The sequence below is a fragment of the Ursus maritimus genome, unplaced genomic scaffold, assembly GCF_017311325.1.
Source record: "Ursus maritimus isolate PB19 unplaced genomic scaffold, ASM1731132v1 scaffold_17, whole genome shotgun sequence".
Lineage (NCBI taxonomy): Eukaryota > Metazoa > Chordata > Mammalia > Carnivora > Ursidae > Ursus > Ursus maritimus.
The window spans coordinates 55,502,326-55,513,981 of NW_024424119.1; the positions used below are offsets into that span (position 1 = coordinate 55,502,326).

Consider the following 11,656-nt stretch of genomic DNA (forward strand, 5'->3'; position numbering starts at 1 on the left):
ATAGAGAGAAGTCTTTCTGCATCTGCATCTGCATCTGGGAGAGGGCAGCCACGCAGCAGGCACAGGGTACGCCTCGAGCTGCGCCGGGCTTCAGCCACAGGTGGGCTTGGTCCCCCCCATTTTACTTCTAGTGGTGGGTGGGCTCCAGTGAAGTCTCTCTGGCTTTCTCAGCCTCAGCTGACTTAACATGGGGGTGACAGAAGCTGTGGGGACGATCATGTGAAACCAGACCAAAGCCGCAGTGCTGACATAGGGGGGCGCTCAGCAGGTGTCTGTCCCATCCTGGGCCCCTCACGACTGCCCTGCCAGCACGGGGCGTGCTCGGTGGGCTCTCCCACACAGGCTCTGATTCCAAGAGTGCTCCCTAGGGACCTGTGTGAAGCCTGTGGGCTCCTTGGTGGAGGGAAGATGCCCGAGGATGACCGACAGGCGCCTATGGACACTGGTGGGAGGGGCTGAGACTGTTTCAAATCTCAACGAAATCCAGCTCAGCTGTTCCACCAAACATTTTAGGTCAGGGGTCCCTGGGGCAGGCATTTCTATTTCCATGGTAAAGATCCCTTTCTGAAACATTTTCAGAGCCGTTTAGATTCATCCTGGGGCATACTCAGGTGTCCGTGGGGTGGGCTGGGTGGGTGAAGAACTGAGGCTGAGTGCCAGTCGTGAGACATAGCTAGTCCTGGCTTCCAGGGCCGACCACATCGGACTCTGCCTGCTCAGCCTCTGAGCTCCCCGAATGCAGGAAGGCTCAGGGGCCCCTGGGGCAGGGCAGGGGCTTGAGGAGTAACCCGGGCTCTTGACTGTCCAGTCGGCAGCTGCCTCGCAGAAAAGGCAGGGTAGCACCTTTGCGTCCTCTCACAAAGGATGAAAGATGGCCGGGCCCCTCTGCGGTGAAAACACTACCAGACTGGCCAGCCTATGAGCAAAACAGCGCATGCAGCTCTGAACAGGTCAAGAATCCCCTTCTGAGGTGCACTCTTCCCGGAAAGCACGGCCGGGTGAGATGCTTGGACTCTACCACCTGACCACGGTCTACTTGGTCGATAAACTGGGAGCCGCAGGAGCAGGGCTCAGGGGTGTGCAGCAGGCACACCCGATCTGCCCACCCGCGGGTCCCACGCAGGACAGCCTGCCTTTTGTGCTGACTTGGGCTTCGTCACCTACAGGGAACCCTCACACAGGGGTGTTCTCAGAGGAGGTAGGGTGCCACGCCGGGAACACAGAACGGCTCTGTGTAAGGCCATCGTGCTTCAACAGAGCTTGTTTCCACGGGGCCATCCCTGGCCAGGGTGGGGTGTCAGTCACTCTGTGTAGTTGGGCCATTATGTAAATCAAGTCCACAGATGGCCGTACACAGACCAGGCCCTGTGCCTTGATTGAGTCCCCCCTTTCTGGGAGGTCTATATTGGAGCCAAGGAAGAGAGGAAAAATACAAGAGACTGTCAGCAGAGAAAGCAGACGTTCTGAGTACCAGCCAGGCCCAGCTGCTCGGGTCTACTCTGGAAGAGAAAGGCGCCGCCACCCCCAGGGCGGGGAGATGGGGGAGCTTGTCAGGAGGAAGTGAAAGCACCCGTGTGGGGTTGAAGCCGTACACCTCCATGAGGAGCTTGTTCTTCTGCTGGTAGATGTGCTCGTTCTGCGGCGTCTGGTAGAACACGGACGGCTGCGGCTCCGAGTAGTCCTCGAGCAGCTGCATGTAGGCCAGCACTGTGGGACAGACGGGGCGGGGGTGACCCCGGCGTTACTGGGGGGTGACTGCGGGGCACACGGCTGCCCTCACCCCCAGCGGGCCCCTCTCCGCTCCCCTGGTCCGGCCAGACCCACAGAAGCCCCCCCTGCAGATGCTACGCGGCCGGACGCCACACCGTTGCCCACAGACCAAAATCTATGGACACATGGCAAGGGTGAGCCCTACGTAGGCTGTGGCTCCGGCCAACAGGGACACGCCCGTACAGGCTGGATGACTGACGCACAGCACTCTGGTGGGGAGGTGACAGTGGGGGAGGCCGGGACATGCGGGAACTCCCTGTACTTTCCACTCAATGTTGCCGTGAGCCTAAAACCACTCTAAAAAATAATCTTTAACTGTTTTAAAAAATAGTCTATTTTTTAAAAAGCATATGGGGGGGCCCCATCCCCCTCTGCTGAAAAACCCTGGGGGTTTCCTGGCACCCGTGGGTGCAGCGGAAGCTAGGCACCACTTCCCACTCCCCTGACCCCAGACGCATGGTCTTCCTCCCCTGATTGGAACACTCAGGGACGTGTGCACACGCTGTTCCCCGGCTCCCCCCAGTCCTGCCGCGCGGGCTCTCCCCTGCCTGTGGCTCGGCTTCCCCAGAGGCTCCACACGAGCCATCCGCCCAGCAGCCCCTCCTCGTCCCTCCATGGCGTCCTCTTAGCCCTTCCCACACTCTTGAGCCACCTGTGGAATTGTCCCCCGATGTGATTTTACTGGGCACCTATGTGTTGGGCACCAGCTCAGGGGCTGGGCCTACACACGGGCCAGCAAGCAAGTCCTCTGCCCATGTGAGGCTCACCGCCTCCCAGAAGACAGAAAATAGACTAGGTGTGAATGCTGGCGACACCCCGGGAAGTGGGCTGGTGGTGGGAGCTTCCTGAGAATATGGATAAGCTACATGAGGCCTTTCACACTGAGGCTACCGGCTGGGCAAAGGCTAAGGCCGGCGGCCAAGGGTCCGGTGAGCAGAGCACAGCCAGCAAGGGGAGGCTGGAAGGAGCGAGGCGATCGTTTGGGAGGTCATGAGAGGCTGTGGGAACGGGGCAAGGAGGCCGGCTCACTGCCATGCCAGTCGGAACCCGCGAAGGGTTCCCCTCCGGCCCTGCCTGGCGCGGCTTTGTCTACAGAAAACAGCTCGGGGCCGCTGTGGTTGTTCAGGGGACAGATAGCGGTGTGGGTGGAGGTGGGGAGAGTGATTTGAGTCAGGATATATTCTCGAAGCAGATGCAGTAGGATTTACTGCCTGCCACTGGAGAGTCGAAGCTCCTGGGGGACGGGGACCATGTCTGCCACGGCACCATCAGTGCCCGACACATAGCAGGTGTCCACAGATATTGTAGAACGAATGAGTGAATGAAACACGTGTCATCTATCCCGACCCAGTGACTTGCTGAACCAGGCGATGGCCCTGGGTGGGTCTTGTAAAGCACCCACCGGATAAACAAGAAGTAACAGCCACTAAGCTCCATTTTCCTGTTCCAGCCGAGAGGCTAGAGAACATCCTCGGGGGAGAGACAGACGGCGAGGAAAGACATGCTTGAATTCAAACACGTGCACCCTCTCCTCCCTAAACCTCGCTCCGAAAGCCCGGCCCTTGCCACCCCACCACCTGCTACGCTGCTCTCTCAGGGTGGCACTGCCTGGAGCTTCGCGGCCGCCCCGGGGCAGGCTCCCTGCCTGAGCCGTGCACCGTCGTGGCCAGAGACCCCAGCCGCAGACCCGCCCGGGGAGGTGCAACATCTCAGGGACCCATCCTCACAGGCACCCTTTCCTGAGGGAGGCGCGGAGCCCTCAGCCCTTGCATGGGAACATCAGTGTGCACCTTACTCCCAACTTCTGGGGTTAGTGAATGGAGCCCCAACTCCAGAGCTGGGCCCTTCTGGAGACTCCACAGGTTCAGGGAAAGTGACAGCTTGCAGCTGACTGTGTCCGGCCCTTTGGCACCCTCATGAAGCTGGGAGGCTGGGTGGGAGCAGGCCTTCTCCAATCCCTGTCTCTCTGTGGGACTGGAACTCGCATTTGACACTCCCCACGGCAAAGTCTAGGTCAAGGCTGGCCTGAAATGCAGTACAGCCCTTCCCATTCTCTCAGAGGTGGAGGAAGCTCCTGAGAGTTAGGGAATTCCTTGTAAACACGAACGTGCCCATGTTTGCAGGGAAAACGCTGTTATGCCCCCTTGATTCGTGAGTTAGGAACGAGGGCTGATCAGTTTACTTTCAGGGCTGATCCACATGCACTAGGAGGAAGCTGGTGACAACGGTGCTGGGAAGAAAAAGGGTCCCAGGGTTGGAACCAAAGGAACTTGGGTGCATGGATGGCAGGCACAGGGATGGCAGAGGTTGACGGCACCATCCAGAGGTGGGTGCTGTCCTCCTGGGTCATGTGGCAAGTGCTAGGAGCACCTGCTAGATACCAAGAAAAGGTGGCCCGGACAATTCTGCAGGGTTTCATTCTATATTTTCACTTAGCCTCAAAGTTGGGGGCTTAACTGGAGACCCTCAACTGGGGTCAAGGTAGATAGGAAATGCCTTCTCTAGGAGGGCTGTCTTTCTGGTGCCCTTCACTGAAGGAGGGGGTTCAAAGTCATCTTCATTTGAAAGAATCAATGAGAATGTCTCCAGCAAGCACTGAGCAGAGCTTGGCCATAAAAGGCGGGTCGGTGAAGGCAGGATCACCGAGGGCACTGCAGCCAGAAGGCAAGTGTAGCCTACCACCCTTGAGCCCACGACACTGTTTTCCATGCTGCACCAACACCGTGAGGCTCTAGAGGAGATCCCAAATGCCTACCAAGTGCTCCCTGAAAAGACTGAATACGAGCATCTTTGCCTGACCGAAACAGGAGGCTTCGGTAAGAACTGACCTTCCAGATGCTGAAGTCTTACAGAGACCTGCTCACCAAGCACAGAGACAGTAATGAGGTTCGCGACCTTCGAGAAATAAGGAAAACTGGGTCTGTTTCAACGGAAGCCCAGCACAGGAGCTCAGAGAAGGGAGCAGCCACTGTCCCTGGGAATCTTGGCACGCTGGTGCTCCAGCAGGCACCCAGGACTGTGGGCAGTGATTAGGAAGCCTGCGGGGCACAAGGGGCTCATAGGGCTGCCCTCAGCAAGAGGGGCCAAGGACCCTCAGGACATCAGCGCAAACCGAAAGACAAAGACACTCTTATGCTATCAGGACCGTGTATGTATGAGCTTTGCCCAGCATTAGCCAGATACAAGGGACGATGATGATCTCCCTCCTTCCTCGCAAAGCAACTCTTCAAGTTTTCTACCAGGTCAAAGACTGGAACTCCCCAAGGGTCCTCTTGGGGACGGAAGAGCACACTGGAGACTAGGACCAGGTCTCAAGTTTGGAGGTCTTTTCACAGGGCATAGAAAAAGATTCCCTGCTGCTTAGCGGTCCCTACTGAAACCCATACAGTCTCCACAAAGGAGGGCTGGATCCCTTCCTCCCTAGTGTGCTGGGAAAACACAGGCCTGCTCCGAAGCCCAGATCTGCCACCCACTTGCCAGCTGATCCTGGCAAGGCTCGGTTCCTTTGCACTCCGGCTTCTTCTTCTATAAACTGTGCTAATACCACTGCCGGGGACCAGAGTGTGAAGACTAAATACGGTGGTATGTGAAGCTTTAGCCCAGAGCATGCCACACCTTAGGCTCTCAGTAGTTTTTCAAGGTTTGCAGACACAAGTGCTACAGACACTGATGGAACAGATAAAGCCTAAAAATAGACGTCTAAATTAATAGGAAATATTTTTAGCCACTGGAGACTTGAGGCTGTTGGAAAGGGAACAGCGGATGCCTCCCTTCCTCCTCCTCTCTACAGCCCCACATAAGGGCCATGGCCCACACCTGCTCTAAAAGCTGAGAAGGTGAGGCCCCCGGCTCCGTGGCCAGGCAACACCACTCATCTGTTGCAGTGTGCGTGGATGCAATCCTACTCTGCATTCTGGGTTCAGAGAATTCCAAGGAAAGGAAAGGAGAGGAAAGGGTGTGAGCCCAGAGCGGCACGCTGCTCAAGTCCAGGTAAGGTGGGTGCAGGGGAAAGGCCAACAGCTCTCTAAACACTTGCCAGTGTGGAGGGAGAGGCGCAGAGGGAAATGTGCCCGGCGTTGCCGTTGGCGGTCCCCTCTAGTAGCACCCTGCTTTCTCACGAGTGCATGACAGATGGGAATGACCTCACCAGCCCTCCAGAGCCAGCTCTCCCTCCAGCTGGGGGATGAGACCACCCTAGGCTAGGACACAGGCTGGGTGACACCCAGCAAGGAGTTGGCGGACAAGGCCCACCCAGCTGCCCTCGGGGCCACCCTTGCTGCTTTTAACCACTCTCCCTTCTTTGAGGGTGGGCGCCATGCCAGCTGGGGCCGACCAGATGCTCTCATTTGGAAGTTTGGAATGGAGAGTCAATTCCTAGTTGGTGGAAGTTCTCTGTTGGACGCTTCACCTAAGGCCAGGGAGCCCTGGGGCTGTGTGGCCCAGGTGACCACACACCTATCCAAATGGTGATGGCCAGTCTGCCAAAGAAAGATGGAGCAGAAGTGTGCCAGTCGGGGGGGGACGGGGCAGGGCACAGAGAGATCGGCGATGGGGAGCAGTGGGGGAGCCCAGCAGGCTCTAGTAGGACTCTACTTAGGAATTTGATGTCAAACTGACAGTTGGAAAACATTCCAACTACAAAAATCTAAAATTTCAGCTCCACCCCTGGACACTAATAACATCACAGATTAAAAATATGTGGTCTAAGAACTGTCCTGAGCAGCTCCAACCAGGCAACCTGGGGTTCTAAGTCATTTCGTGACAGTTCATGTCCGCAAACAGAAGACAGAGGGGTACCAGGAACCTCTCTGAACAGCAACCCTGCACACTCTCAGGGATCCTCAGAAAACCCCCCCGTGGGCGCGGTGACGTCTAGTTACATTCTAACGTCCGTCCTGCTCTGCCCGGAAGTTGCTGTAATGCTGTCCTGAGGCTGTGACACTCATTTCTCTTTGTCGCTGGGTGTTCGGGCTAAACACTTGGGCTCTGGGGAGGCCTGGCCTGAGATCTGAGAGAGGCCGTAAGGAGGGCTCGGCTCATTAAGCTCTACAAACCATCACCAGTACCGACAGACAAGCCTCCTGGAAGAGTCCACATACCGCGGCCCCGTCTTTTATGAAATTATGAGGCCACTGGTTTGACTCTGGCCTAACGCTCACGGGCTTAGATAAAACCGCCAGCATCTTAGGGTACAGAATGTGCTTCCCGACAACAGCTCGACAAAAGCTTACTGTGTTTGTTTTTCTTCTCTGGTAGAGGAGGCGGTTTTTCTGGGTCACCCGTTGATTCAGGAACAGTGAAATCACCCACAAATTCGACAGAGGCGGAGGACCCTCCTTGCTGAAAGGGGAGAATAGCAGCAAAGGGCGTGAAGGGGACGGACGGGACCGAGGCTGGGTTCTGCAGGTCATCCTCAGAGATGTTGTCGTACTGGGAGGGGTGCCGCTCGTAGGACACCCTGCAGCCAGAGCTGTCCGTGGTCTGGGAGGCCGCACTCCTGCGCTTCTTCTCGGGGAGAGCAGGCGGCGTGTCCATCTGCTGTCCTGGGGCCGACGTTCCCTCTGGCTGGGGACAGCCGCCAGATGCTGGAGGCAACTGGAAAGGATGGCCAAGAAATGGAGACCCAGCCTCTCCCAAGGACTCCGGCAACGGGCTAAGGTTACAGGCCACTTGCTGAGGTATCTGGTCTGCGTTAGAGAGGTCTTGCTGAAGGAACTCGTAGTCAGGGTCATAGTGATCTGTTCACAACAGGAAAAACACTGCCTGTTAGCCACAAGGCCTGCAGAAAGACGCGATCCACCTCTCTGCTTTACCCAATCCCGTTCACTCGTGTGCGACACAAACACGATTCCCATCTCATCTCTATGCTTTATTTTATGTTCCTCATTTTTCTCCCTGCTTGAAAACGTAAAAGCAAGTGGGAAAATGGCTGTTTGCTACCCTGTTCTTGGTATCTTCCTGTATTTTTTGAATTTATTAAAAAAAAAAAAGAAAAATGCATGACCACTGAAGACGATGTGGCCAAAAAACCCCCAAACAAACCATAGGAAGAAAATAAAAATCATCCAAAATCTCATAATTTAACTATAATCTGTTTACCTTTTAATGTATTTTCTTAAAAGTCTTTTTCCCCCTAGGATTTTTTTTTTTTTTAAACCCAACTAAGAAAACACTCTGTCAGTGGTCTTGGATTTTGTCCGTTGATCGATGTACTGTGACTGACTTTTCAGTCCCATGTCACTCCACCAAGTGGGTGATCTCCTACCACTGCGTTTCCAGTTTACCGCTACTCTCAACGATGCTGAGATTAACATCCTTGGATAGAAATCCTGCTGTGAATCTCTGATTAAGATAAATCCCAAAGTGGAATGTCTAGCTCACGGGACAGGAACAGCGTAATGTCCCTGAAACCTCCCACCAAGCCGCCTTTCAGACTTTCCTCTGGCCCCATGGCATGCATCCCGCGCCGACAAGGAGGTCAGCAAGAGCTGCCCGCTTGCCGTCACCCTCTTGTCAGAAGTCGTCAGGGGCTCTCCCCCTCATCTACACCTCTGAGCACAGATGGCTCTTCATGTCGGCAAAGGGAGTCCAAGTGCACGCTGACAGATGAACCATAACAACAGCGACCATCTGAGCGTCCCTACGTGGATGCACGTGGTTGTTTCATACAAACTTCCCACCCCCTTCAGAGAGGTGGGTATTGGTACCCTCACTCTGCAGACGGGGACACAGACTCTGAATGACTTGGCCAGGGCCATATGACCGATGACTGGCCTCCCCGTGTGACCCCAAAGCAGCCACCAAGAAATGATGAGACAGGAGGCATGGCCAAGATGCCCAGCGCTCACCTAGTGTTTCACAGCTTGTGTTCCGGGAGCACTGGCCGCTGTCCCTGTCCAGAGAGGACAGCTGCTCGTCTGACTTGCTGAGCTTGCCTATGCTGCTGCACGGGGACAGGCGGGGCGACTCTCCGCCGTACGAATGGCTGCCTCCTGAGAGTCGCCTCTGTGTGTAACAGTCCACGTCAAAATCCTCGTGTGGAAAAATAAAAACAAGCCCAAGTCACTTCTGAGACACGGTGGCAGAGCCAGGGGAGAGGAAGCAGTACGTTTACTTAGAGAAGGAGACTACCAGGCTCTGAGGCTGGCTGGATAGAAGCAATAAAAAGCCAAGTCTGTGACTTCTGAGAAAGAGGCCTTTGGAGCACCGGGGCTGCACAGCCCAGCTCCGGGGCTGCGTGGCCAGCGAAGGCCCTGGGGCCCGGCTCAGCTGTCCTCAGGAGACACTCCTCGGCTCCAGCCTCGCCACCCCTGCCCCCTCCCCCATGTGGGAACTTTTCCCAGGTCCTGTAGTCCTGTTGAGAGAGGGAGCAGTCCTTTCATTGCCAGGGGCTGAAGACCACTGGGTTTCTTTTAGCTTCACGATTAAAGTTTCCAAACCCAAAGTCTTCCTCTGCCTTGCCAGGCGGGGCTACATTACCTGCCTATTAATTCCAACAGGCAAACTGGAGCCACTGGTGGCTCGACTCATGGGGGCAACGACAGCCACTCGGGTCGGGGATGGAGCTGACTGTCTTTTCTTCGGTGGCAATGCTGGTGGAGGACTGAAATAGATAAAGAAAGCCTATCAAATCCAATAACCGAATAACTGAATAACCCAAACAAAAGCTCTTTCTTTAAAAAGATATTAGGCTACAGAATGTGGGATTCTCTTTTTTTTTTTTTTTTAAGATTTTATTTATTTATTTGACAGAGATAGAGACAGCCAGTGAGAGAGGGAACACAAGCAGGGGGAGTGGGAGAGGAAGAAGCAGGCTCATAGCGGACAAGCCTGATGTGAGGCTCGATCCCACAACGCCGGGATCACGCCCTGAGCCGAAGGCAGACGCTTAATGACTGCGCCACCCAGGCGCCCCAGAATGTGGGATTCTTTTATTATCAGACACTTCACACCTACTTTTCACACTTTCAACTCCTGTCCCACTCCACCGCTGCCAAAATAAAACCTACCAATGCCAAAAAACTAAAAATCAGAAACATCCTTTCTTTTCCTTCCATCATAAATTGTACTAAGGCTAAAAGGCGCTCCCTCCACTGGGAGTTCTTGGAGCGTGTGGCAAGGGAAGGTACCAGGGCCCTGCTCACGTCCTCCGCAGACGCCCTTCCCAAGGAAGATCGTGATTCCAAAGCTTCTGAAGAGCGAGGGGCTGGGGTCCAAGTTCTTACCCTACTGGCACCATCTTCCTGTTGGTTCATCTACCCATCCTCTCCTCAGATTGTATCTCAAGTAGAAGAGGGTGCCGGGGAAATAAAAATTACCTGTTATCAACCACCCGAATGCCAGGTAAGGGAGGCTTTGGGGGTGCGACCTCCTCATCTGTAGAGTCTGGGAGTAGCTCGGCCGACTGGGACAGGCCAGTTGTCTTGTTTAGAATCTCCATCTCTCGATCTGTCAGGGGGAGCTCAGACTGGCTGGAGGATGAAAAGAACTTGGGATTACGGAAGGTTATAGAGAACACGCAGGTTCTGGCAGGGGGAGAAGGGGACTAGGGCATGGAGACGATGGGGGGCACCGGGCTGAGGCGCAGAAGCCCTGCACACTACGCCTGGAGCTCCACGGCAGAGATGGGGTTTCGAGTCTGGTTTGACCACCAACACATAGCAGGAGCCCGGCCGAGTCCCCCTGACCGCATCTCAGCGTCCTTGTCTGCAAGAGGAAACCTCAGACTACATGACCTAAAGGCTCTCCAAATGCTCCAAATTTACATTTTATATTTTTTCTAGGCACTTGTAGAACTTGTTGCAAGGCCTTAAAACTGTCCACATTGCCCTCAGCTTACTTTCTTGATAAAGCTAAACGCTCTCAAGCCAAATCCCCTAAACCCAACCCTTCAAAGCTCTTTCCAACGATGACAGGAAGTTGCCCCGGAGAAGCGCAGGTGTGGGTCACGTGCACGCCCACGTGGTACCCTGAGAGTCACACTGACTGTTAGCGCTGAGATCAGGCAACACTTCAAAACGTGTGAGCTACATACACTTTGAAGTAATACGGATACTCGCCCAGAAGTCGCTGAGAAAGGGACACGGGCCTCCAACAGCCTACCTGCTTTGGCTCCCACTCTCTCTCCAGTGACCGGGCGGTTTAGTCAGAACTCACCTGTCGGGTTTGCAGGCTGGGGAACTGGGTTTCACTGGGCTGGTTGGAGACGGATGCCCCTGCTTCTCGATGGTAAGTCTGACCAGCTCCTAGACCCCACACAAGAGAGAAGTCATGAGGCGCCAAGAAAGCTCCTCTGCTTGGTTTTCACCACAAGTAGGTCACTCGTTTGTCCTCCACCGCCTCGTCTCTTTTCGTGCCTACACATTTTCCGCACACCAGAAATGCAAGTATTATTTGACTTAGATAAGCTGCACGACTTCCCAAAATGTCCCCTACCCTCCAAAAATACCTTCATAGCATGTTGAGAAGTTTCAAATGCATAATGGCACTTCCTCTTGGAAGGGGAAATGACGAACCCCACGGTCTCAAAATGACTAAGTTCAATACACAAATTAAATTCCAGTGGAACAGATTCCCAGTCAGTGTGTGCGTGCTGGGGGGAGCGCGGAGAACGCCTCTTTAGTTCCGAAAAGCCATCGCATCCTGTAACGTGTGGACGCTGCCTACGCGAACGAGCAAACCTCTGGCGTGAGGAAGGGGTTTCCCGTGGAGAGCCGGCGCCGGGCATGGCGGCGGCGGGTCTACAGGGATGACTGGCTGGCGTCTCTGTCAACGGACAGAAAGTTAACGGCACATCACCCAGCAGAGACAGGACTTACGAAAAAATATATTTTAATAGAAAAAAAAAAAAAGAAAAATGATCAGGACCTACATCCCCCCCCCCCCC

The 11,656-nt window shown here is 54.8% G+C and overlaps 1 protein-coding gene across 1 annotated transcript in view; it reads right to left on the reverse strand.

The window, feature by feature from the left end:
* Positions 1-11,656, reverse strand: part of RAPGEF1 (Rap guanine nucleotide exchange factor 1) — a 131,020-nt gene that overhangs the window by 32,417 nt on the left and 86,947 nt on the right. Inside the window, exons 6-11 of the mRNA XM_040631355.1 lie at positions 10,927-11,015; positions 10,089-10,241; positions 9,250-9,373; positions 8,619-8,802; positions 7,002-7,508; positions 1,571-1,707 (exon numbers count right to left, since the gene is read on the reverse strand). Coding sequence (XP_040487289.1) covers positions 1,571-1,707; positions 7,002-7,508; positions 8,619-8,802; positions 9,250-9,373; positions 10,089-10,241; positions 10,927-11,015 — 1,194 coding nt within the window. The remainder of the gene's footprint in view (positions 1-1,570; positions 1,708-7,001; positions 7,509-8,618; positions 8,803-9,249; positions 9,374-10,088; positions 10,242-10,926; positions 11,016-11,656) is intronic.